The following is a 21,902-nucleotide window of genomic DNA, read 5'->3' on the forward strand; positions in this document are numbered from 1 at the left end:
TTGAAACTAAACCAAAACTTTTCTTGTAGTGGATACATTACTCTATTGTAGGAGGTATGAGGCTAACCGCTACTAATACAACCCCTCCCAAATGTTGTGATTATCTCAACTGGCAGCACATTCCCAAAAAAGGATTTAACCTGTTTATCCCGTTGCAATCAGGCCAAGAGCTCTAACAACTGGAGGCATGAACAACTGGGTTAAAAAGTATCTCACTGTTGTCACATACCCTTTCCTAAGCTCTGAAGCAGCTGCCCTTGTGCAAAGTCCGCCATATGGTTATGGTACTGTACCAGGAAGTGAGCAAAATTCTGGGTTTCATTAGGCCAGTTACTGTGCAGACCAGCAGCAACATGACTCATCACGTGATCAATGACATCAGATGGTACGTGATGATAGATATCAGCTTCTTGAGGCAACAGTGAAGGTTGGAGACTGTTGTAAGTATTCACTGCAAAGCAGTACGCTGCCATGTGAAGACACAAGTAACTACCGCGAAAACTGCTGAAAAATTCATCAACTTCAGATGCCTGAAATATGAATGACAAGAATTGATTACCGTCTTGGGCAACGTAATACAGGATTTTAGCAACTTTCTGTGCTTCTGTTTCACAAGGTTAGCTTTATTAGCTGCACAGACATTGAAAACTGACTACGGGTTGAAATTGGTAACACCACGCTGGCTGTGCTTTGGAAAACGCATGTCATGAAAACTCGGTTGTGAGCTGCCAACCTACTGTTTTCATACTCTGTCATACATACCAGACGGAATGGGCTGTTTGTACGACACCAAAAAAACAAACTGCGCTGTACAAACACACTTGGTTCAAATTGAGCTACATAACTTGTATCCAGAAAAGAAAACAATGTCTCATCTCAATCAATGTGATGAAAAAACATTATAATACGGTTTAACATAGCAGAACAGAGTACGTCATGATCCGATGCAGTGGTTCTTGGGAACCATATAAATTACAGCAGGAAGAATCTGAATTAAACTATTATTAGGATAAACGAAATATCATGAATGACAATTCATCACTTCTAGAAAGTAAATTCTACCATACTATAGATATGTGCCATTCTTCCTGTGGGAGATTTTGAAGACACTTGCTTTGTAGGGCTTTCGATAAATTAATTTTCCGTTTTGTATATACACACATTTTGCATTTTTTTTCTCGGCATATTAGCATATATTTGCTGGCGGCCTAGTCAGCCCCGTCAGCTCCGAGATTAAATAAATTTTATTGATTGATTGATTGATTGATTGATCGATCGATTGATTGATTGGCGATCTGATACAAACCTCGTGAAGTGCCAGTAGATAAGCAATGCCAAGGGTGGTGTCTTCTTCCAGAATTGATTCTGCCAATTGGATCATAACTATGAAAAATAAACATACCATTACCACTGTGAACAACATTTATTATAACTTCACAAGCTATGTTAGAGCCAGTGCTGTGTTCACAGCAACATTATATACATGTAAACTATCTTATAAAACCATCTACATAACATTAAGTTTAGTTTGATATTATTATTTTATCGACGATTCGATTATCATTGTTGTAATTTTGTGTCCCATTTGACTTTGCACTGAATTTGGCCAATCTCAATACACGTATACTCACTGACTTACACTAACTGGCTTTTTACAGAGCCCGTTGATCAAAATACATGTTGAAGATGCTCCACAGTACCTTCATGAGTGGGTTCAATAATCTCTCCTTCACATCTGGTCTCAGACAGCTTCTGAGTCCTTAATAAACAGCGACTGAAAAGCAGTGGTTTGTTGGCCATCTGTTTAGCAATGTGCTGCTCATAGGGCAATCGATCCTAAAAAATCAACCAATATTTGCAATAAGAACAACAATCGTAAATCGTTTCACTAAGCTATGTAGCAGTGATAGCAGACTTGATACTTGGTGCATCCAACAGACTTGATACGCAAAATCTTCAAGGATGCACCATCTAGTTTGCAGGTAGGTCACAAAATAGAAAACAAAACTTATTAATTACAAATCACAGGCTTCTCATTTGCAGATCCTGGCTTGTTTCCCAATGGCTATTTTAGTAATCTGTTTTGCTTAATACTTAACCATTTGTGTCCAACTTACCTTTTTCGATCTTGCAAAATTTCTTTCCACCAGTGATCGGTAGAATGGGTGAAATCCATGTGTGTTTACCGTCTGTGAGCTTGGTTTGATCAGTTCACTGTCTGGCAGCGTTGTCTGTTCATCTTGCAAAGGTCTGATCCATTTCATCGTGCTTTTCCAGAACTTCTTGTCCCCTACAGCTGAAAGTAAGGACTTGGGGTGTGTCAGCAGACCCTGATCCGTAGATGAGTCGTTGGTTTCCTAACAAATAAATCAGAAGAAAATAAATATTGTTCACACATCTAAAAGATGAACTACAGTTTGGGATTCCACATGAATTGAAAACAAGCTGCAACTTGCAAAGCAAATTTGCATTTCGAAGGGCGGAATCTTGGCAACTCGTCGTGACGTTGCAAGTTGCTTTGAATAAACTGCACCATAACATTACAAAGCTCTGCGCAAAGAAAGAAAACCATTCATTTCACTTCCCAAACATTATACCTGGTCTGTCACCTGCATGTGTTGATTCAACTCATGATACAGAATCTGCAAAATGAACATAAATTTAGAACATTACGGAGACTACGAGAAAAAAGTAGGCGCGGAGTGCAGCCATCATGACTTTGGAACTCTCAAGTAACAAATGAATATTTTGAAAACCATCACAAAAAATACTGTAAGCTGAGCGTTTTCAAATACAGTATGCAAGAAACATCAGCCATAACGTGTTCAGTAAGAACCAAATATTTGTAATATACTCATAATGCGCTTCATCTGTTTCTAATTTGATTATATTTTTTATACAAAAAATTAGCTAGTTCACCTGAGTTTCTAAAAGACTCCTGGATTTGAGAACAGATTCCAGCTCATCTGGTGTGCAGTGAGTCAGGGAAAATGCAAGAAGACTTTGCCTGGGAAAAAATGACAAGGATATCTATAATTAAGAATGTTGGTAGATTAACTACACTATATATAACAGGAGAAACAACTGTGTGCAAAACTTTTGACTCTAACGCAGTGAAACAAATTTGCACTTATTTGCTTCACAGATGTCTGTAATTCAACCTGTGCTAGCAATGAATGCAAATGACCACCCCAAAGTAAAACTCACTTGGGCCCCAGAGGGCAAACATCAAAAAGGCAGGCCTGAAAAGAGACCAGGAGAAAAACAGTATGGAGGGCCTAAAGGGGTGCAGGTTGGTTTCAAAGCCTGGTACGATGCTAGGGTTTGTGTGAAAGACCAAGAAACCGGCGGAGATATGCAAAGCCCTATTTCCTAGACCTTTAGCAAAAAGCAAATGACGTTGACTTCATACTACTGGGTTTATCTTTCGTTTTTCACTACAGCTAAACTTTGATCACCCAAAGATGAAACCAAACGTGTAGTCAATTCATCCGACAATTAAATAACACAAAACACTAAGGCTGCCATAACACAAAGTAGGCAAACCATCACAAGATGAAGAAATTAAGTTAGCATAGCAAGATCGCAGAAATATGCCATATACAATATCTGTCTTAAGATTTTTTCCACTGGCTTTAACTCTTTATTTAACCGATGGCCAATGCTAAAACTTGGCAACTTGTCAACCTACAATTTCCACCCAGTACATGTAAGTACATTCCTATTTAATGTGTTCTTCATAAATACACTGTAGCATTCTTATCTCTTGCCTTTATTATTTCTTTACAATACTCACCTTGCCTTAAGGTCTTTGAATTCTTCACATTCTCCAAGAATCCTGTTATATAAAAAAAAACAAGGTTCAAAGAACCTGTTGTAACACCATTTCCCCCTCAAAGAAAGGTTCCGAGTGTCACACAGCATACCCCATGTTCACAAGTGGCAAAACATTCTGGGCTGAGTACATAAAAGCAAGGCTTACTGTATGGGGATTCGTGTTGCTTCAAAAGAACAAAAAAAAAAAACAGAACAAATGACTGCATCTATGAAATAATTTTGGAAAAAAATATATTGCTTCCTTTGTTACAAAGTGATCCTAAAGCCTAACATTGAAATCACTATTACAGTAACTGAGCAGTTTTTTTTTCAATAAGTGTTGTAAAGCCAAAACTACACTCACTCTGGCCAATCACAAAGGACACAGACATTCCAGTAAACCAATCAAAACTCACAGCAAATACAAATAGCCGACACAAAGTATGGGAAATCGTGTGTGAGTGAGTCGCCATTGGTTTTGGATAGGACGACAAAGTGGCATTAGTGGAGGTTGGACTGTAGTCGTATTTACCTGCAGATAGTCCACACAGGAGCGTATTCCTCTGATATCAGACCTTGACATATTTCACATGCAAATGAGTAATCAAGCGCCTGTATAGCAGACTCAGCTGTCAACATGAGCACGCGACCCTGTCTTGATTTTTCATCAGAGCCTGAGATCTGCAGCAGGCTGGCAAGATGTAGGATCTGGTACAACAAAAAAAGAAATGTGATAAGACTTCGAATGTAAACGTCCAGCTTATTTGGTAAAACTGATGTGTCACTTGATTAAGTAGACCATGGAGAGAATGTGCAATGTGAATTACCTTTTGCTTCTTCTTGTAAGCTGTACATGTTGATTCTAGCACTTGCCTGATCAAACTGAGCTTGTCTTCACACAAACGTACTACAATACAGAAAAAAGATAACAACAAAAGAAAAATTAAAATCAAAGTGAGACTTTGAAACGATCCTTATGAACCTTTATTGCACTTTGTTAAGGTGGTAAAGGCTGTCTTTTCATAATTATGATCATATTAGCTTGCCTATACTGTCAATCAAAGGCACACTGTAGCACAAATAGGCTGTTAAATAACTGCTGGATTTGACTAGTATTTGACCACGTTTAATTAGCATAAAGCTGACTTTTCATATTTTATTACAGTATTTATTGTGGTGGGCGTTTTATTTTTTTGGGTTTGGGGGGTGGGGGGTTTTTTTTTTTTTTTTTTTTATAAAATAAAAAAAAAAAAAAAAAAAATTATAAAGTATTTTTTTTGGGGGGGGGGGGGGGGGGGGGGGGCGGTGGGGGGCGAAAATACATACAGATCACTTGGTACAAAAATTATACAACATTTACCTCTACAATGCATACAATCTACAAATATACCAATCTAATAACTTCAATAATGCATGGGGCATCATCAACAGTGCACTAAAGATACTCCTTCACAGTCATGACAAACATTATACTTTTTTGTCATCTAGAGGTTCCTATCATCATATACCTTGCAAAGGAAGAATTGAGATTCCAAAATCATCCAGCAATGCCAAGGCAGCAATCAAATTAAACTCTTCCTGCAGTGCAGGTGATCGATCGTCAATAAGATTCAAACACTCTCTTGCTAGGTCCATGACCTTATCAGATAGATCAGCAGAGGAGTTGAAATACTCTTTTGCGGCATCTAACACAAGCTCTGTGCCTCTAGCACACTTGATACGAGGCCCAACAACTGGGTTGTCAGATACTGGATAGTCCTCCTCCATAGCTGTCTTGCAGATCATCTGGCCAGCTAGCTGGATACATTCTCTTCTACCAGAATGAAGAAGATTCTCTGTGTAGATCTAAGAGTTGAATTTTCATGACAAAACAGCAAAATGAGTTACCTGGTATGTCTTGAATCTCATTCATATTAGACTAACTGAATATTTGAGCACCAAAAAGAATCATACATTTATTTTTTCTCTCGATATAAAATTCTAATATCATACATCATGCGATTAGAATAAAGGAAGTCCATGGAGAAATTACCTTAAAACATTTTTTACAGTCAAACCGGATGTTCTCTTGCTGGGAACTTTGCAATGTTGCAGCACAATATTAATGTTACAATATTGATTGACAGTTTGTTCGTTACAACTTGCAACTTTCAATTCAAATTGTTCAAATCATGCAAGCACGTTAGACAGTTAAATCTGTGCGAAATGTGTTTTCTCAACTTCAAAACAACTGTCATACTGCAATTTTTGTAAAAACAACTTTTGTTAAGTGTTGTTCCTAGGTGTGTCCTTCTTGCTCCATCACAATCTTACAATTTTATAACAATCATTACAGAATGATCTTTGCTGGAAGACTAGCTATGTTCAGAAGATCTTGCTAGTACATTAAAAGTATCCTAACCTCATAGCACATGGATGGCTCAATGCAAGAATAAACTTCTCTTTGCAGGGTCAACATGTCACCAAGTAGTGTACTCCAGTCCTTTTGTTTTAATGGTGGACTCCTACGTGTATAAAAGTGTTGTTAGTTCAATTTCAAAACAGAGACATTTTCCAACCAGGTTTCTATACTGCCAAGAATTAAGATAAACCTAACAGGATAGCAAGATGAAAGAACTTGAAAAAGATGCTGGGAAGGATGAGCTATTTACAATATACGTTCCTTCCTTGCATATTTATTTACCGGGTATTTATTTGTATGTTTGTTTGTTACGCTATTTGTAAGTGGCAAAAACTAAGAGAGACAAAACTAAGCAGGCAGTATCTAAGATCTATACTGCAGACAAGTCACATTAGACTTGAATTAAAGGTGGCATAGTGCAATAAAAACAAGTTAAAATAAATGATTTGGATCATTTTATCTTTGGTACAATGCAGATGGTGTTTTTGCTTGTTTACAAGCTAAAAACGTAGAATAGGTGTTAGTGGACAAAATTTAGAACCACATATTTGTAAACTCTCAAGGGACTTATTTAATTTCTCAAGGGACTGTTTTAATTTCTCAAGGGATTACTTTCCACTGTGGGTGATCACTTGCGATCTCGTGAAAAAAACGTGACTTGTCACATTTACAAACGTTATATAACAATTTAAAAGTGACATGTCAGCTTTCTTATCTCAACGCACGTGTGTCTGAAAGGAGATCTATAAAAAGCGTTGCACAAACAATGGATTGCGTAACTAAAACACGAATAAATAATCATTAGCACTTACATCGTAAATTACAAACGTCAAAAATAAACCATACCAAAAAACTCGCTCTTTTCAAAGATATTATTGAAGTTAAAACCAAATGCAAGAGATGGGGGCTTCTTTTAGCTTAGGAGCGGTTGAAAATTAGGCCAAATTTGGTCGCTACATGCAAGCGCAACTCTATTTCATCATCAGCCTAGGTCGTTAGGGACGTGACCTCGCATTGACAGGGAATGACAGCAATGTTGCATGAATCGGCTTTACAACATGCGATCGTATCTACGCAGTTCGAGTGGAATTTCAGTCAAAGACAGCAAAATTCTTTTGTATTTCATCTTCAAATATAATTCGAAAGCATTCACTGTATATATGGCTTTTGTTTAATCCTGGGTCTTGATATCCGACCCTCGCAGAGCCTAGACAAAACGCAGCTTGAGTGTAACGATTTGTTTACGCTGCAATTATATTTTGCTGTTTCATTTGCTAATTTCGCTGCCGTAATCGACTGCCTCGAAAGGTCCTTGCAATTTTAAAGTATAGAATTGTCAGATCTCGGTGAAATTTGCACTGTTTATTTGTGTAATGTTAAGGAATATGTGTATAAATACCCGGCGCGGACGAGCCATTTTTGACAAAATTATATGGCTGCATTTCCTCCGCGAAGATAGGAAATTGTTAAACTAAACTACAAAGAAACTGTAATGATAAGTTCGAAGAACAATGCACAGGATAAACCTTCGACTCGTACTTCATGCAAAAATGTCGATATCTCGAAGAGACTTTGATCCTTATATTACCATACACCAGGGGCCAGTTGTGATTAACCCGGTGGAATAGCCTTACCCACCCTATGAACATCTGGGGCCAGAACAAAGGGAAATGCCACATTGAACCAAGAGAAAAATTGACCAGAACACACACACTTCATCAAATTGTAAATGCTTGTTTTTCCAAAAAAGTAGGAAACTTTGTTTCTGAATAATGTATCTTGTGACACAGACCCTTTAAGAATAGATAGGTCTTCAACTTACTTTTTTGCTGCAGCCTTTGTCAAGGTTACCATAAGTGCTCTAGCTTCCTCCAAATTACCCTAAATCAAGAGAAAAAAAAGGGCAGGGAAACCATTGGTTCAATTGTTCTACTGTTCATTGTATTTTGTACTTCATCAAATAAGAGCAACTTTACATCAATCCTGATCTTGTAAACTGTACAAATAATCTTGTAAAATGTTATTTTACAGCATAGTAACATATGTATATAGTCACAAAGTTTATTTTGCAGTTTTGCAAAATGGTGCAATTTCTCACAAACATACAGTTGTATAGGAACATTTTGCGAGAAAATCACTGGTCTACCTGTTGTCATAATGCCAATGTTATATTTTGGTCATTTAGGGTTGATTAAGTTTTATTAAGACTTGGCTTATGGTTGCAAAGTGTGCCTTAAGCTCAGTTTAAAATATTAAAACATGGCTTTCTCAAACATTGTCTAAACTTCATTTATTTAAAGCCCTTAATATTTCCTTGAACCAAAAAACAGAAGCATGCGCATGTAATAGTCTTACATGTGTCTCCAGAACAAAGGACACTGGCTTTTGAAGACCATGTTTGGCTAGGGTCTCACAGGAACTATGCAAAAAAAATACAAAAATAAAAAATATTGTTTACAAAAAAATGCATGTGTTCCAAACAACATGTTAATATATCTGTAAAACCAATGGGGAAATAAAGCTTCTTGTTGTTGTTGTTGTTGATTGACCCAAAATAATTACCTCTCAAAAAGATAAATAAATAAATAAATAAATAAATAGATAAATAAATAAATAAATAAATAGTCACTGCCTGTCACATCTAAGAACAAAAACTTACCATAAGTAAACCTCAAGCTGATCAACTTGTATGTTGAGCTCTCTGATCTGATCTGAGAGCACACTGAAACACAACAAATTATATTAGCAAAGTAAGAAATAAGATTAAGACTGGTATAAGAAAAACAACAGCAAGTATCTAAAGACCTCTGAGTCATCAAATCCAACCAAATGCTGTTCGAGCTGGTGCAATAAACAGCGTATCAGCTCTACCACAGAGGTTGTACTATATTCAGTAATCTTAGTTAGTTTTAATCTGATAGTAGAATAATTATGATATGACTAATTCAACTCACTCTTCATTGCTGGCTGGCAGACATTCCAGTATACTGAACGACAAATCCAGCTGATCAAATCTGTTAAAACAAAACAATAATACTACATTAAACCAATTTTATAATTTTGTGATAAAAAAAACTACAAAACTATCTAGTAGTAAAAACATCATTGAATGTTGTAAGTACATTATACAATAATTATACCTCTTAGTGATATAAATGCAATCCAGTGCAAGCTTTATAAGTTGGGCTGCATCTGCTATAATAGGTTCTTTTATCTGCAATCACAGAGAATACTGCTATTTGCAACATTACCTAGTGGATGATACAAATGGGCTACCAACCAGAACCATACTATGTCATAGACGTATACCAATCAGTGACAGTTTTAGCCATAACAATTTATTATAATTAAGTGACAATCGATCAAGTTTTCTCTTTGGTTTAAACAGCCTGCTTAATGAGAGTAGAAAGCATGCAGCTTACAAATGCTCTCACCATCATCTGCCATTTGAATTAGTGCACAGCTAAAAGATCATTTCAGATTTCACTGTTTTTGCAAATCAAGCTGAAATTTTTGGGTTAAAATAGTACAACCCTACCATAAAACTAAAATAATTGTTGGCAAAAGAATTTGTAAAACAAAACACTTTGATGATAAAGTTGTGTACATGTAAAACTTTATTGCCTTTGTTGACTACTTGTTTTCAATATAAAGTACCTCTGGTGTAGAGTTCTGGAATATTTTTAGCACATAAGTCAGGTCCGTCTGCAAAACACAAAAATAAAAACACATGAATCATGTTGAATTAAAAAAAAAATACAAAACATAATTAATTATCTCAAAGTTCATTTATTTGGAAATTCTGCAAAAATATCTTAGTTAATAAAATGAATGACTTTCTCATATATTACTGGAAGAACTGTAAATTCATCATTAACAAAAATATTTCATCTTGCAATCCCCTCGGCAGACCCCAAACACAAGGACAATCCTTTTTGGTTAAGATTACAAGAAGGAATAAAAACAAGTACAATCAAGCTCACCAAGCTCCAGGTACCGTAAAAGCAATAGGCAATCTTTCTTTGTATTAATAACAAATAATTCCTTTTTGGGTGTTATGACAGATATCTCTTCAGTAAGGGAAAAAAATTGACCACAAAGAGAGAGATTTTCAGGAGAATCCCGATTTATTGAACCCGCAATTTCTGGAAACCTCCTAATAGCTTAAACTAAAAGTTGTTTCCCTTGGGTAGTCAAACACTAAAAATTTAAGTCCCAATTCCTCGAGCTCCCGATTTCTTCACCCATTTTTTGTTTTCCTTGGAGGTTAAAGAAATGGTGATTCCAATGTATTCAATCTCTTTGGTTAACACTTATAACCCTGCACTACCTTAGCAACATCAGTTAAATACTGGTGGATGAGGTTCACTTGAGATTTCTTTTTGCGCTTTCCAAGCCGTTGCAAAAAGGGAATGACCCAGCGTCTGAAGTCAGCAATGAATGATTCCTCTGTGGACTTGATTAAACAAAGTTAAAGAAATGAAAACCAGTCCTCAGATAATACCACTAAGTGGCTTGCAGTTATTTGCAAAACAATTTTTGTTTGTACAAAAACGTTACATACAATAGACTAGGCCTCAATTGAATTACTTATTATTTTTGTGCTTATTTTATTTCATATATTTTTATTTTATTTTATTATAAATTTTTTGGTCTGTACTTATTTTTATCTTATTTGATTATTTGTTGTACCAAATACTATCAATGATATTTTTTAAAACAATGATTGTTTATTTCAAAACACACAAATTGCAAATTTCAAATAACACAGAAATTAATTAACAAGTCAAAATTAAGGGATAACATGGTAACACTTCAATATTATCAACTTCTTTTTGAATACATAATTCCTTTTCAATTAAAAGTTTGATATTATTTTAAATAACCTCTTGCAACTCCATGCCAGGCTGTACAATGTAATCTTTCACAGGGTTCAGGTGTTTGACCTTAAAATTGATTCAGACACCCAAACTCTGTGACAGAGGACAATGAAATGGGCAATCAGTCTGATAAATTTACCTGATAAATATAAATTTAGTATTAAGAAAAAAGAAATACTTGAGGTACAAAATTAATTAATGTAAGAAAAGAAAAAAAAAAACATGAAGTAATTGTTGGAAAAAATTATTCCACTAAATACCAACAAATCATACTATCAAGGCCCTTTTTTTAGTGTAGTGTTTGAACTACACTCATGCTGTAGTTTGTTTGTGAGGTGAAAAGTGCTACGGAGATAACGCTAGCTGTAAACAATTGCGCACTGAAGTGGAACAAGCATTCCACTCATGTCAAAAGATCGGCTTTCAAATAGCCTGCGTTGTTGCAGCCGGGCGTGTCACCAAATCCTCGATATACGGCGCAGGCTACTTTTAAAAGATTGTATGTAATTATTAATATGCAAGATTTAAATCCTCGCATTTCCAGGTACGAACTGCAAGAATTTCTTGTCTTTTGCCGGAAAAGAAACAGCAAAAACATGTCAAAAAGCGAGCTGGCAAGTAAAGTTTCTTTGATTTGTCAAACATAAAAGTGAATGCTTCCAAATTAATATTTAAAGCAACATGACCGGCCGCGACCTTTTCCGGACATCAACAATCCATCACGCAAATTGTACATCTCCCAAGTATTTCCTTCCATGAATGAAACTTTCGTTGAGAGAGTGCCGTGTAAAATCTTCGCAGTGCAAAAAACAATACTTTCACTGCTGATTCCATCTGTTGAAAAAAGAAAACGTTTACCGCGGTTTTCTGTTTTTTAACGTGAAATTGTGGCTTCACTGTGAACTAACTAACGGTTATATAGGTTTGGCTTCGTCAGTTGGAAGAGTATAATGGCTGAAAATTTCCAAGTCCACTTTATACTGGTTTGTCAACTATTGTTATTCAACTGCAGAGAAATAAGCAGTCAAATGGTTGGAGGAGGGAAATAAGCGAAAATTTCGCATATTGTGATTATAACGAAAATTAAACTGAAATCCCTACATTGCGAAAAAAACACGATTTAAATTGTCATCAACAGTAATGCAATGCGATAAGCCAGTAAAATTAACTTATCGTTGTGTCCAAGGGAGGACAATGTTGTGTTGCATTTATTTATGGTCAAAAGGTAACTGCTTCGGCTTAATACAGGTGTCAATCTTAGTTGCTACATGTATTTCAAACACTACACTCTCCGATTGGAGCACTCGTAATCTTCTCTAAGCTTCTTGTTTGCAGTAAATTATTGAACATTATTGGACCATGAACACTTTCCAGTAAATACAAATAGCACATATAAAATAGGTATTATGACCTACAATCGCATTCAGATTTTTGATTCACAAGTGAGTCAAATATCTGAATTCGATGACAGATCATAATAATGCTGTCTTATTTTAACAAAAAATAATACTCTGATCAACTTATTCACAAAACAATATGAAAAATTACATGTAATGTACTGAATTATCAAAATTTTCATCTAAACAATTCAGGGCTCAAAAAAGTGTTCTTCTGTTTTCCAGGACAAGTAGCTTTTCCTGTTGGTCAAGTAACTTCTCATTCTTACTTGCCCAATGGGTAGAGGCCTAGGCAAGTCAACTGTCAACTAAATCGGAAATAAGAAAAACTAAGGCAAACATAAAACAGCCCAGGGCAGGCCAAATTTGACAGCTGTTTGATGTAAGGGCAAGCTGGAATTTAAGTTTTTTTTTTCGAAGCCCTGCATGTTCATGTACTTAGCAGATAATAAATCCATGCCTGTACCTTCTTCAGGAGCATCCTTAGTTTTTCCAGTTCTGTCATGTTTTGAAAAGATTCCAAGCTGAGATATACATCTGCACAACTCTGGAATTTATTAGCACAACACAATTTAGCTTAAAATTGATACAGCAATAATTGCGGAGATACAAAATTGTTGTGACAGTCGCTATAAAGAAAATTAATTAGCATAACTTATGTACCCTGAAAGTCAAATGAACAACCTATGTTTGAGTACTGTTCCTTGAAGATGACAAAAAATGTCTACTGTAGGGTTAAAATCTATGTTTGTTTGAATCTTTTTAGAAGCAGTTTGAATTTTAATTCTGTTGTTGCAGATAAGATACATACATTCATACATTCCCTTGTATGTTTTTTGATTTTGTTTTTACATACACTTGTATGTTGGCATAACACATGTATGTATACCAATGTACCCTAGGTAGGTAAAAACCTTTTCAAGATCCCCAAGTGGGCTTTTCAGCTGAACTTTGAAAACCAAATGGTATAAAATAATAATAGAAATAATATTTAAAAAACGTTTATAGTAGGTGTCCTATTATGTTGTGCTGTGTAGCAGTTTAGATGTATAAATACATAGAAACTGCTGTTGCAAAATTAAAAGCTGAGTGATGTTTGAAGCATATGCACTTCTTCAAACCAAAGGTTACTCTGAGATCTGAAGAAAAACTAACACAGGAAACATCAGCTTTTCCAAATTAGCTAATCATGGTGGTTTATTAACCTTTATTAAGTTCCAATAATTGATAATCAACTAACTATAAAAAGAATTTATGGTACTTAAACAGGGCATACAGTCATGTGACAACCTACCTCATACACCAAAACTTCTAATGTAACAAGGTCATCATAAAGATCTCCAAGCCCCTATAGAAAAAAAAAGTTGTGGTAAACAGATGAATGAAAATGGAACGTCTATCCTTTTATTAAAATATTTGGTCAAAATTTATTGAAAAAATAACGGCATTGTTAACAGTTAAGCAGTTTACCTTGATTTCCCTTTCCATGCCAAGCTTTATTAGTTCCAGGGAATTTCCCACCTGTTTGCAGGAATAATAATACACCAAATCAAGATTTTACACCATACATCACTTTTCTATAGTTAGTTACTATAGTTGCAAAAAATATGAGAATGGCAATGCTAATAAAACTTATAAACTACTTCATTTGTGATGAAAGTCAAAACAACTACCTGCATGGAGAGACGTTCCATCTCACAGGCTCTGTTCCTGTACCACTGTGTCACAACTTCTGAAGTAAGTTTACACCTAAAAACAACATGCAATGTACATCAGTAAGTTAGTAGAAGTTATGAAATTCATTTACATGTAGCATATAAGTACATTCCTCATCCCTCGTTGCCATTGTTTGAGTCAACATTGTGCAACACTGCTAATGACTGAGAACAAAGACTACGATTGAGCCTGAGTTTTCTACACTGAGTCTAAGAGGTGCAGCCAAGTTGACAATTATTGCTCATAGAAGACAGGGCAAGTAGTCTTATTGTTTTTATAGACAATTTTTTCCTTTCGAGAGCACCACAGGCCCAGTAGTGTTGTACCAGCAAATAGATAATGACGAGAGAAGCAATCATAATAATGGATTTTCAATAGAACACACCAAGGATCTACGTAAAAAAAACGCCATCAAGTAGAGAGCAGTTTGCAGAAAAGTGCATGTATATGTAGCAGAGTAGAGTAGAGTAGGGTGGGGTAGGTAGGGTAGGGTAGGGTTGGGTAGAGTAGAGTAGAGTAGAGTAGTAAAGGACAGTGTTTAGCACACGTAAACAAACCTGCATGCACAATTTGGAGCTGTTTTGATAATGTTTGTTTTAGCCAGAAAGTCCAGTGGCCGTTCTTTCCCGCCAGTCTTCAATTATAAACATTTGTGCCGTGTCGTCGCGTCTAGTTTGAAATGAACATGTCTATTTTGTCTTGTGAATTTGGCATAAAAAGTCTAAAAACCTAAACACTTCTTGAATGAAAATTGTCTTAATTAATAACACAGATAATGGATCAGTTGTAATCCCAGCTTTTGAGAAGGAAAGCAATTTCAGCTTTTTTACAGCGGCGTCAGGAAAAGGGAACAAAATTTGCATACGCCATGAAAGTAATTTGAAACCTTTCGAATAATGCCATCCATTCATACATGTAGTTCTAAATGTCACTGCACTTAAGTATCCGATTAAGATTCTTCTTTTCACAAGCACTTTAACAGTCTGATGAAGACTCAAGCCTTAAGTATCTTTTTTGCACACACCTATACTGTTGTAGATCAGGGTTCTCCAGGTAAATAAATTCAGCTGGGTCTCCACTGTCATCCCGGCCTAAAACTTCTTTGCACTCAGTCTTCTCTACCCAGTCAGCATCTCTCCAAGATTTCTCATCCCATTCCAAAACATCTGGATCATCTGACGAGTAACTGAATTAAACAAAAACACTTAATTTTGATGATGAATATATATTTTATACTATCTGTAAACTGCAGGTGAAAAATTAATAAAGAGAACTAAATTGCATTATGATCTTTTTCAGTAGCTTACAGGGACTGTGTCACAGATTTTAGCCAAATTTAGGCATGGGAAAATGACCATCAAATTGAGTGAAATAATAAAAATAACCTCTTAAAACAGTGAAGGAACATTTCAACAACACAGTAAATACAAAAAGAGGTATGGATGGCCAAAAGTGACAAAGATTTCAACGGATTGTGACATGAGTTTTTGAAATATTGTTGGGCTGAACAGTTTTCAAAGTTAATCTTGTTTGCTTGTAACTTTACATTTTTACGACCGAAAGACAAATTTGGCTTCAATGAAGCTTTGGTTTTGTCATTAAGGTCCACTGAAGTAATTCCTTTGTAAACATTAGGATTCATAGCGAGTATTTAGCAAAACTAAATAAAACAAACTTCACTCAGCCGTGACACAGTCTCTTTAAGCAGTGTTGCAAAGAAAGGCTGTTCAAGAGATCGGTTTTTTTTAGGACTGACCATTTTACACGACATCACAATACATCATAGCAATATAATACAAGCCAATTAAACTTCTTCTAACAAACAAGCACAAGTAAAGAAAAAATTTTATCTAAGTAAATTTACATATTATTTAATGTGAAGGACACTCACCCTGCCTCTGGAAGAAGAGATCTATACTCTGATGGACACTGTGTCTCATCAAAGTTGGAAAGAATAGCAAGCCTGTGAGGAAGGGTTTCTTGGCCATGGTATGTGAAGATTGCATCTAAGGCTTCCCAGTTTCCTTCCTTAAAATAACAAAATAATCACTCACATTGTGCACGGTATTTACATGTAATAATTTATTTTATAGTATTAAGCGGTTTTTGCTCGCGTACTTAAAGTAATTCGCATTTGCTTTGATTTTGCATTACTATACTGAGCGATTTCTTTAAAAATCTTGCACCACTTTCTCGTCCAATCAGAAATAAAACTACAAGCAATCATTACCGGTACCAACTTGTTTATGTTTTCCTGTGCTTCTCGCCAACTACAGCTATTTGCTTGGAGTTTTGATTGGCTCACTGGATTGTTTGCATCCTTTGCGGTTGACCAGAGTGATTACTTTGGTTTTGGTTTTATGACACTCAATAACGCTCTAATAATCAGTGCAATATCCAAAAAACATACCCTAGCATACTCCACAGCAGCTTGGATAATGTTCAGCTCTCTAAATCTCTCAAAGAATGTGTGGCAGTACTCCTCATGAGCAATATGGACTCCACCCAAAATGACTTCATAGGTGGAGAGGCGATCAAGGTACTGAAGGAGCTTCAGGCGGTACATACAAATGTCTCTTTGCTCCAGGTTAAAACTGATGAGAAAATATTGGTTTAAAACTATCATTAACATGATTAACTGGTTTACAGTGAATAGACATAAGTACCAAATAGGCATGTGACTGTATAAATATAACGACAATCTGGGAGCTTGTTACCGGTATATTTTTGGACAAGAATAACTTTTATTGAATCAGACAATGGATATTGCACTAAAGGTTAATTGATCCAAGTTACACCCAACCACTTTTCAATAATTAAACTGCATATTATCTTCCATTGCTTTTTATTATTTATCCTTTTTGATCTAAACAGAACTTTAACCAAGGCCACAGTGGAATCAAACCCTTGATTTCTTAAACCTCCCGATAACTTGAACTGAACGTTGTTCCTCTTGGATTTGCTTCATTCAGTCAAATTCAGCAATTTTAACCCCCATGCAATGACTCAACTTTCAACCTTGGAGGTTCAAGAAAATATGATTCTTCTGTACTCCTATCAGATATTTGCCTTTATATCTTTTTGTTTTACAGTAGTACCTGGCAAACTTTAAGGACTCCTCAAGCTCCATTTGTTTCTTTTTTCGTTCCTCATCATCTTCAAACTCATTATCTTTTGCCTTTATGACAAATGGCAAGGGACCTTTTCCACGACCCACAGCTTCCACTACCTTGGCATCTGTTCCATGAAGACCATAGCACAGCAGCTGTTTTGCAGCCTCATAGTTTTCTGGTACTCTCTCTACACACTCGTTAAGAACCCACAAACGATTTTTAACTTTACTCTGTAATGATAATACAACAATTTGTTAACATGCGGTTTTTTGTCAAATCAAGGGCCATTACTAAAAAGACATCTTCAATGATAACATTCCTTTTGATTTCAGATATTACCGTACCCAAATTCGCAAGTAGCCAATCAGAAGCGCGATCTACTGTCCTGATATCCTACGATATCAAGTCGCTGACCTGATATGCCACCATATCACGGTCACTTTGAAGTAAAGTAGTGTTACTGTACGCTGAATTGAAAAGAGGCTTTACGAATATACAGAACTTCGTAATTTAAATTAAGCGGTGTTTAGCACTCGTAAAAAGAGAAAAACGTTCCCGCCAAAAAACTGAACTAAAGCGCGCTCGCCAATTGCGCTATGTTTGCCGAGTCGGAATTTCCAAATTTTTCGCTTAATTTTGATTTTGAAAATTTAGAGAATGAAACTCTAAAGAAACGAGTGGGAAAAAAGGCAGAAGAGGAACTTACACAATTTGCAGTACGTACCTTGCAAGCATGGCTTCAACAGAGCGATAAATATAACCGGATTTTTGGCTGAATTTGGGCTAATCGTACCTTTTTGGTACGCTTTGGCTGCATATCAGGCTCGTTTGGTCTCGCCATGGGTATTTTGGCTCAACTGTGTCTCGCCAAAATACGAACCATGGCTCGACCAAACTCACCTGATATGCTACCGAAGCGTACCAAAAAGGTACGATTAGGTATAAGTATTAAAACTAGAAATAAATACAAAATTGATTTTATCTCTATCACACACACCAGGTAGTCATGAATTGATGCCACTGACACTCTGGATTTTCTCCACTGCTTCTGATAAACCAAGTCACTATCAAGTCCGTAAGTCTGTGCAAGAACTAGAGCTTCACCATACTCTTCATGCTCAATCTAAAATAATAAATTAATGATGTGGGAAAAAAAAAACAATTCTTCACAGGTAAATCAAAATTTCAATTATCCCTTTGCAAATGCATAAAAAACAGTGAGTATTCTTCTACCTTCCTAGCGTATAGTTCCTCAGGTGTTGTGGATCTCAAGCACACAAGTCGATATGTACGGTGTAGAACTCTGAAGAAAAGTAACATCCTAAATTTAGTAATTTAACTTAATCTAACTGCAAATCAAGAGTTTCTTTACTGTTATGAAACCACATGCTTTAAACCAAATGAGCAAGTTGTTTAAAAGGAAGTGACATTACATAAAAAAGCTCATACAACCATCCATGGCCCAATGCCAAAAAACATTTTTTATTGATGACACCGAGCATGGTGTCAAGCGACACAGCTAGTTCAGCTCTTACATTTCTACAGAAACAAAATGAAGAATCATTATTCTGATAAAACGAAAAATGCAAGCATCTTGCACATACTTGCGTATCTTAATGGGTGGTTGAAATCTTTCACTTTCAGTTAAGAAAAACATCACCTAAAAGAACAAACAAATGAACTTCTTACCACATTGTAAGTGATCAATAATAAACTACAGAAATACATTTTCAGGCAAGTATGAACATTGTCTGCTATCACACTTATAATGAAACAAAAAGCACTAATGTATAATTTGGAAACATAACAGAAGTTGGCTGTCACGACTGCTTCCCACAAATATAACTACTACATGTAACTACGCAAACTCCTGTGTTTAAAATGTAAACTGTTAAACTTACTACACTCAAATAAGTAAAAGAAAAACAAAATATTGGACACACATTACAGTATGTAGCGACACATATATGGAAAGCAGAATTAACCTGTTTAGCAAAATGTTTTGATCTTGACATCAGAGTTGGCTCATCATCATCATCCTCGTCACCCTCTACCTCGCCATCTTCCTTCTCTACTTTCTCATCGTCATTGTCTTCATTACCAAGCAAAAGCTTGGATTGCAAGCTTTTGATTTCGTTTTCACACTATCAAAGAGAAAAATACATACCAATACATTACTATTATTTTGTTTTCTCGTATTCACCATGTCAGTACATTGCACTTCATGCTAACCATTTCACATATTAACCATTTTGTATGCATGAGTTTTGGCTAAATCACAACATCCCAAGGTACATTAATTTTTTGGAGTGATAATTTTTCCCACATTTTTATTTTTTTTGCACTGTATTTTAGCGATGCAGTTGTAAATAAAAACAAAAGCACACCTTTGAGACAATACAAAATTGTGATTCAGATCGAATTTGTTAAGCAAGTGGATTTTCAATATTCTATTCCTAAGCCATACTGTCCAACCATCGGAAAAATAGATCAAGGATTTTAACTAGTAAAAGTGCTGATGGAGCAGTTATACTAACAGTATCAAATTCAATAATTGAATTAACGACTGACATGCTGCCACAATGTCTTCATAATGCAGTTTATAAAGAACCTCATTACTACTGTACAATTTGTGACTTCAAATTCTGTTTAAATTGTTTCAAAACTGCGAAGATCACATTGAGTAGTATTATCATTATCAGAGGGTCTCTCAGGCTTGTTACCTCCAAGATAAGAAATCCTTTATCATAAGCAGCAGTAATGCGAGACCATGGTTCACACATTTCTGGATGGCTACCAAGCAAGTTACGAAGACTGAAATGGAGACAAAAGTAACCAATGTTGGGATACAGTTTTTCACTTCCCATTAACTCATGCAAACAAGGTTTTTATGACAATTCCAAACACTTCAGGGCTTCTTTACTAAGGATGTTTCTCCCACTGAACATTCAAAACATTGATCATTTCCACACACCTTTGTTCTGTTGATGACACAGTCAATGCTCCAATGCTGTGGGACAAAATTAAAGCCTGGTGACAAAAAAAATAGCAAGCCTATAAAGACAATAGAACATGAACACTTTCACTGTCATTCATTTGAAACATACACTGGGAGATGGGGGGACGAGCACCTGACCTGTCCCTCTCCTCCCTTCTACTACAGGCCTGGACTGAGCAAGAAAACCTTATTAATCCTTGGACATCATGCATTGACCTGGAGGGATACAGATAAAACCTTTAGGGCTATTTTGGTGGAACAAAAATAACTAATACATAATTATGCTCATAGATCAGAAAGAGTATTCTAACAAGAAAACATTGAGAGGCGTGGGGGACTAATGGTTAGCACACTGGACTCTGGATTGAGTGATCTGGGTTCAAGCCCTAGCTGGGGCCATTGTGTTGTGTTCTTGGGCAAGACACTTTTCTCTCGCATTGCGTCTCTCGATCCATCCAGGTGTAAAAATTGGTACCTGCATTTTAATGCTGGGGTAACCCTGTAATGGGGTAGCATCCCATCCAAGGAGGAGTGGAAATACAAGCTGTTAACTGCTGTGAAAACCTGGATAAGCTCCGACAAGGGACACTTTGGTCTGCCGCAGACTTTACCTAACACTAACTGTCCATCTGGCACAAAACACTGGCACCTGACCTGTAATGCTCCATCCTTTGGTTGAATTAAAAAGATATCTTTTGGCACTGATTTGATACAAAATGTTAAATATGTATATATTAAGTAATTACCAAGCAGTGTTTTATAGTTTTTCTCGCTTGTCCTGAGTTCAAATCCTCGACCACGCTTTGTATATAGCCAACTGGTCTGCCTCCTGCCAGTTGGGATTTTTAACCTTGTTATGTTCAATTAAAATTATTTGTTTCCTCTGTTTCAGTGGCATGCCTGTAAACTAGCTATCTCGTTGAGATATGAAGCTAAGTGCATGACCACTATAAACATATTATCATCATCATCATTATTATTATTATTATTATCTCACCTCCTCAGTCCACCAATTGATATCCATTAAACCATAAAAGGAAGAATCTGACGACATATACAGAGGAGATAGTGTTAATTAGATCAGAAAAGGGCAAAAAGAACAACAACCTACATTGTACCAATCACACGACAGAAGCCTTCCCTCTGTATGTTTTGTTGTGCATTAACAAGTTTAAAACAGTATTACGAATTGAAAAGAAAGAGTTCAGTGCTAAATGTTTTGTTAGCTTATACAAAGTTGTAAATCAGATGACTTCTAACTAATGGTACAAGAATGATTTACCAACCCTTGTGAGAATCCAATGGTTTTGACACTGAAAATCCAGGACGTTCTTCATCACTTTTAACTGGAGGCTGGCAGAGATAAAAGAATTAAGGTCTTGAGTCCTGTTAACTATGTACTGTAGACAAGCCAATAAAAAAGGCTAGTGACTAGTGCTACCTGTGTTTTCCTTTGCTACATCTTACAGTTGTATACAACTGATATGTTAGTTACAGCTTACAGCTGGTTGTGATTGCTGCACAGACTTTTAGCCAACAGCTCCAGAATATTATATTTCTCACTATTCTAGCAGTCCATTA

At 36.0% G+C, this 21,902-nt stretch overlaps 1 protein-coding gene across 1 annotated transcript in view; it reads right to left on the reverse strand.

Annotated features, from left to right (window-relative positions):
• LOC144659397 (NBAS subunit of NRZ tethering complex-like) overlaps positions 1-21,902 on the reverse strand; it is a 41,365-nt gene that overhangs the window by 7,661 nt on the left and 11,802 nt on the right. Inside the window, exons 15-48 of the mRNA XM_078519810.1 lie at positions 21,608-21,674; positions 21,319-21,365; positions 20,298-20,353; positions 20,047-20,137; positions 19,309-19,467; positions 18,928-18,983; positions 18,557-18,626; positions 18,321-18,446; positions 17,309-17,553; positions 16,621-16,804; positions 16,102-16,238; positions 15,235-15,396; positions 14,168-14,243; positions 13,965-14,015; positions 13,789-13,842; positions 12,961-13,041; positions 10,548-10,673; positions 9,875-9,922; positions 9,358-9,431; positions 9,172-9,231; positions 8,877-8,939; positions 8,573-8,636; positions 8,040-8,098; positions 6,218-6,320; positions 5,325-5,661; positions 4,644-4,723; positions 4,349-4,524; positions 3,797-3,838; positions 2,920-3,007; positions 2,598-2,642; positions 2,118-2,357; positions 1,701-1,836; positions 1,307-1,383; positions 230-530 (exon numbers count right to left, since the gene is read on the reverse strand). Coding sequence (XP_078375936.1) covers positions 230-530; positions 1,307-1,383; positions 1,701-1,836; positions 2,118-2,357; positions 2,598-2,642; positions 2,920-3,007; positions 3,797-3,838; positions 4,349-4,524; positions 4,644-4,723; positions 5,325-5,661; positions 6,218-6,320; positions 8,040-8,098; positions 8,573-8,636; positions 8,877-8,939; positions 9,172-9,231; positions 9,358-9,431; positions 9,875-9,922; positions 10,548-10,673; positions 12,961-13,041; positions 13,789-13,842; positions 13,965-14,015; positions 14,168-14,243; positions 15,235-15,396; positions 16,102-16,238; positions 16,621-16,804; positions 17,309-17,553; positions 18,321-18,446; positions 18,557-18,626; positions 18,928-18,983; positions 19,309-19,467; positions 20,047-20,137; positions 20,298-20,353; positions 21,319-21,365; positions 21,608-21,674 — 3,781 coding nt within the window. The remainder of the gene's footprint in view (positions 1-229; positions 531-1,306; positions 1,384-1,700; positions 1,837-2,117; positions 2,358-2,597; positions 2,643-2,919; positions 3,008-3,796; positions 3,839-4,348; positions 4,525-4,643; positions 4,724-5,324; positions 5,662-6,217; positions 6,321-8,039; positions 8,099-8,572; positions 8,637-8,876; positions 8,940-9,171; positions 9,232-9,357; positions 9,432-9,874; positions 9,923-10,547; positions 10,674-12,960; positions 13,042-13,788; positions 13,843-13,964; positions 14,016-14,167; positions 14,244-15,234; positions 15,397-16,101; positions 16,239-16,620; positions 16,805-17,308; positions 17,554-18,320; positions 18,447-18,556; positions 18,627-18,927; positions 18,984-19,308; positions 19,468-20,046; positions 20,138-20,297; positions 20,354-21,318; positions 21,366-21,607; positions 21,675-21,902) is intronic.

The sequence above is a fragment of the Oculina patagonica genome, chromosome 1 (genome assembly GCF_052425735.1).
Source record: "Oculina patagonica isolate OP01 chromosome 1, crgOcupat, whole genome shotgun sequence".
Classification (NCBI taxonomy): domain Eukaryota; kingdom Metazoa; phylum Cnidaria; class Anthozoa; order Scleractinia; family Oculinidae; genus Oculina; species Oculina patagonica.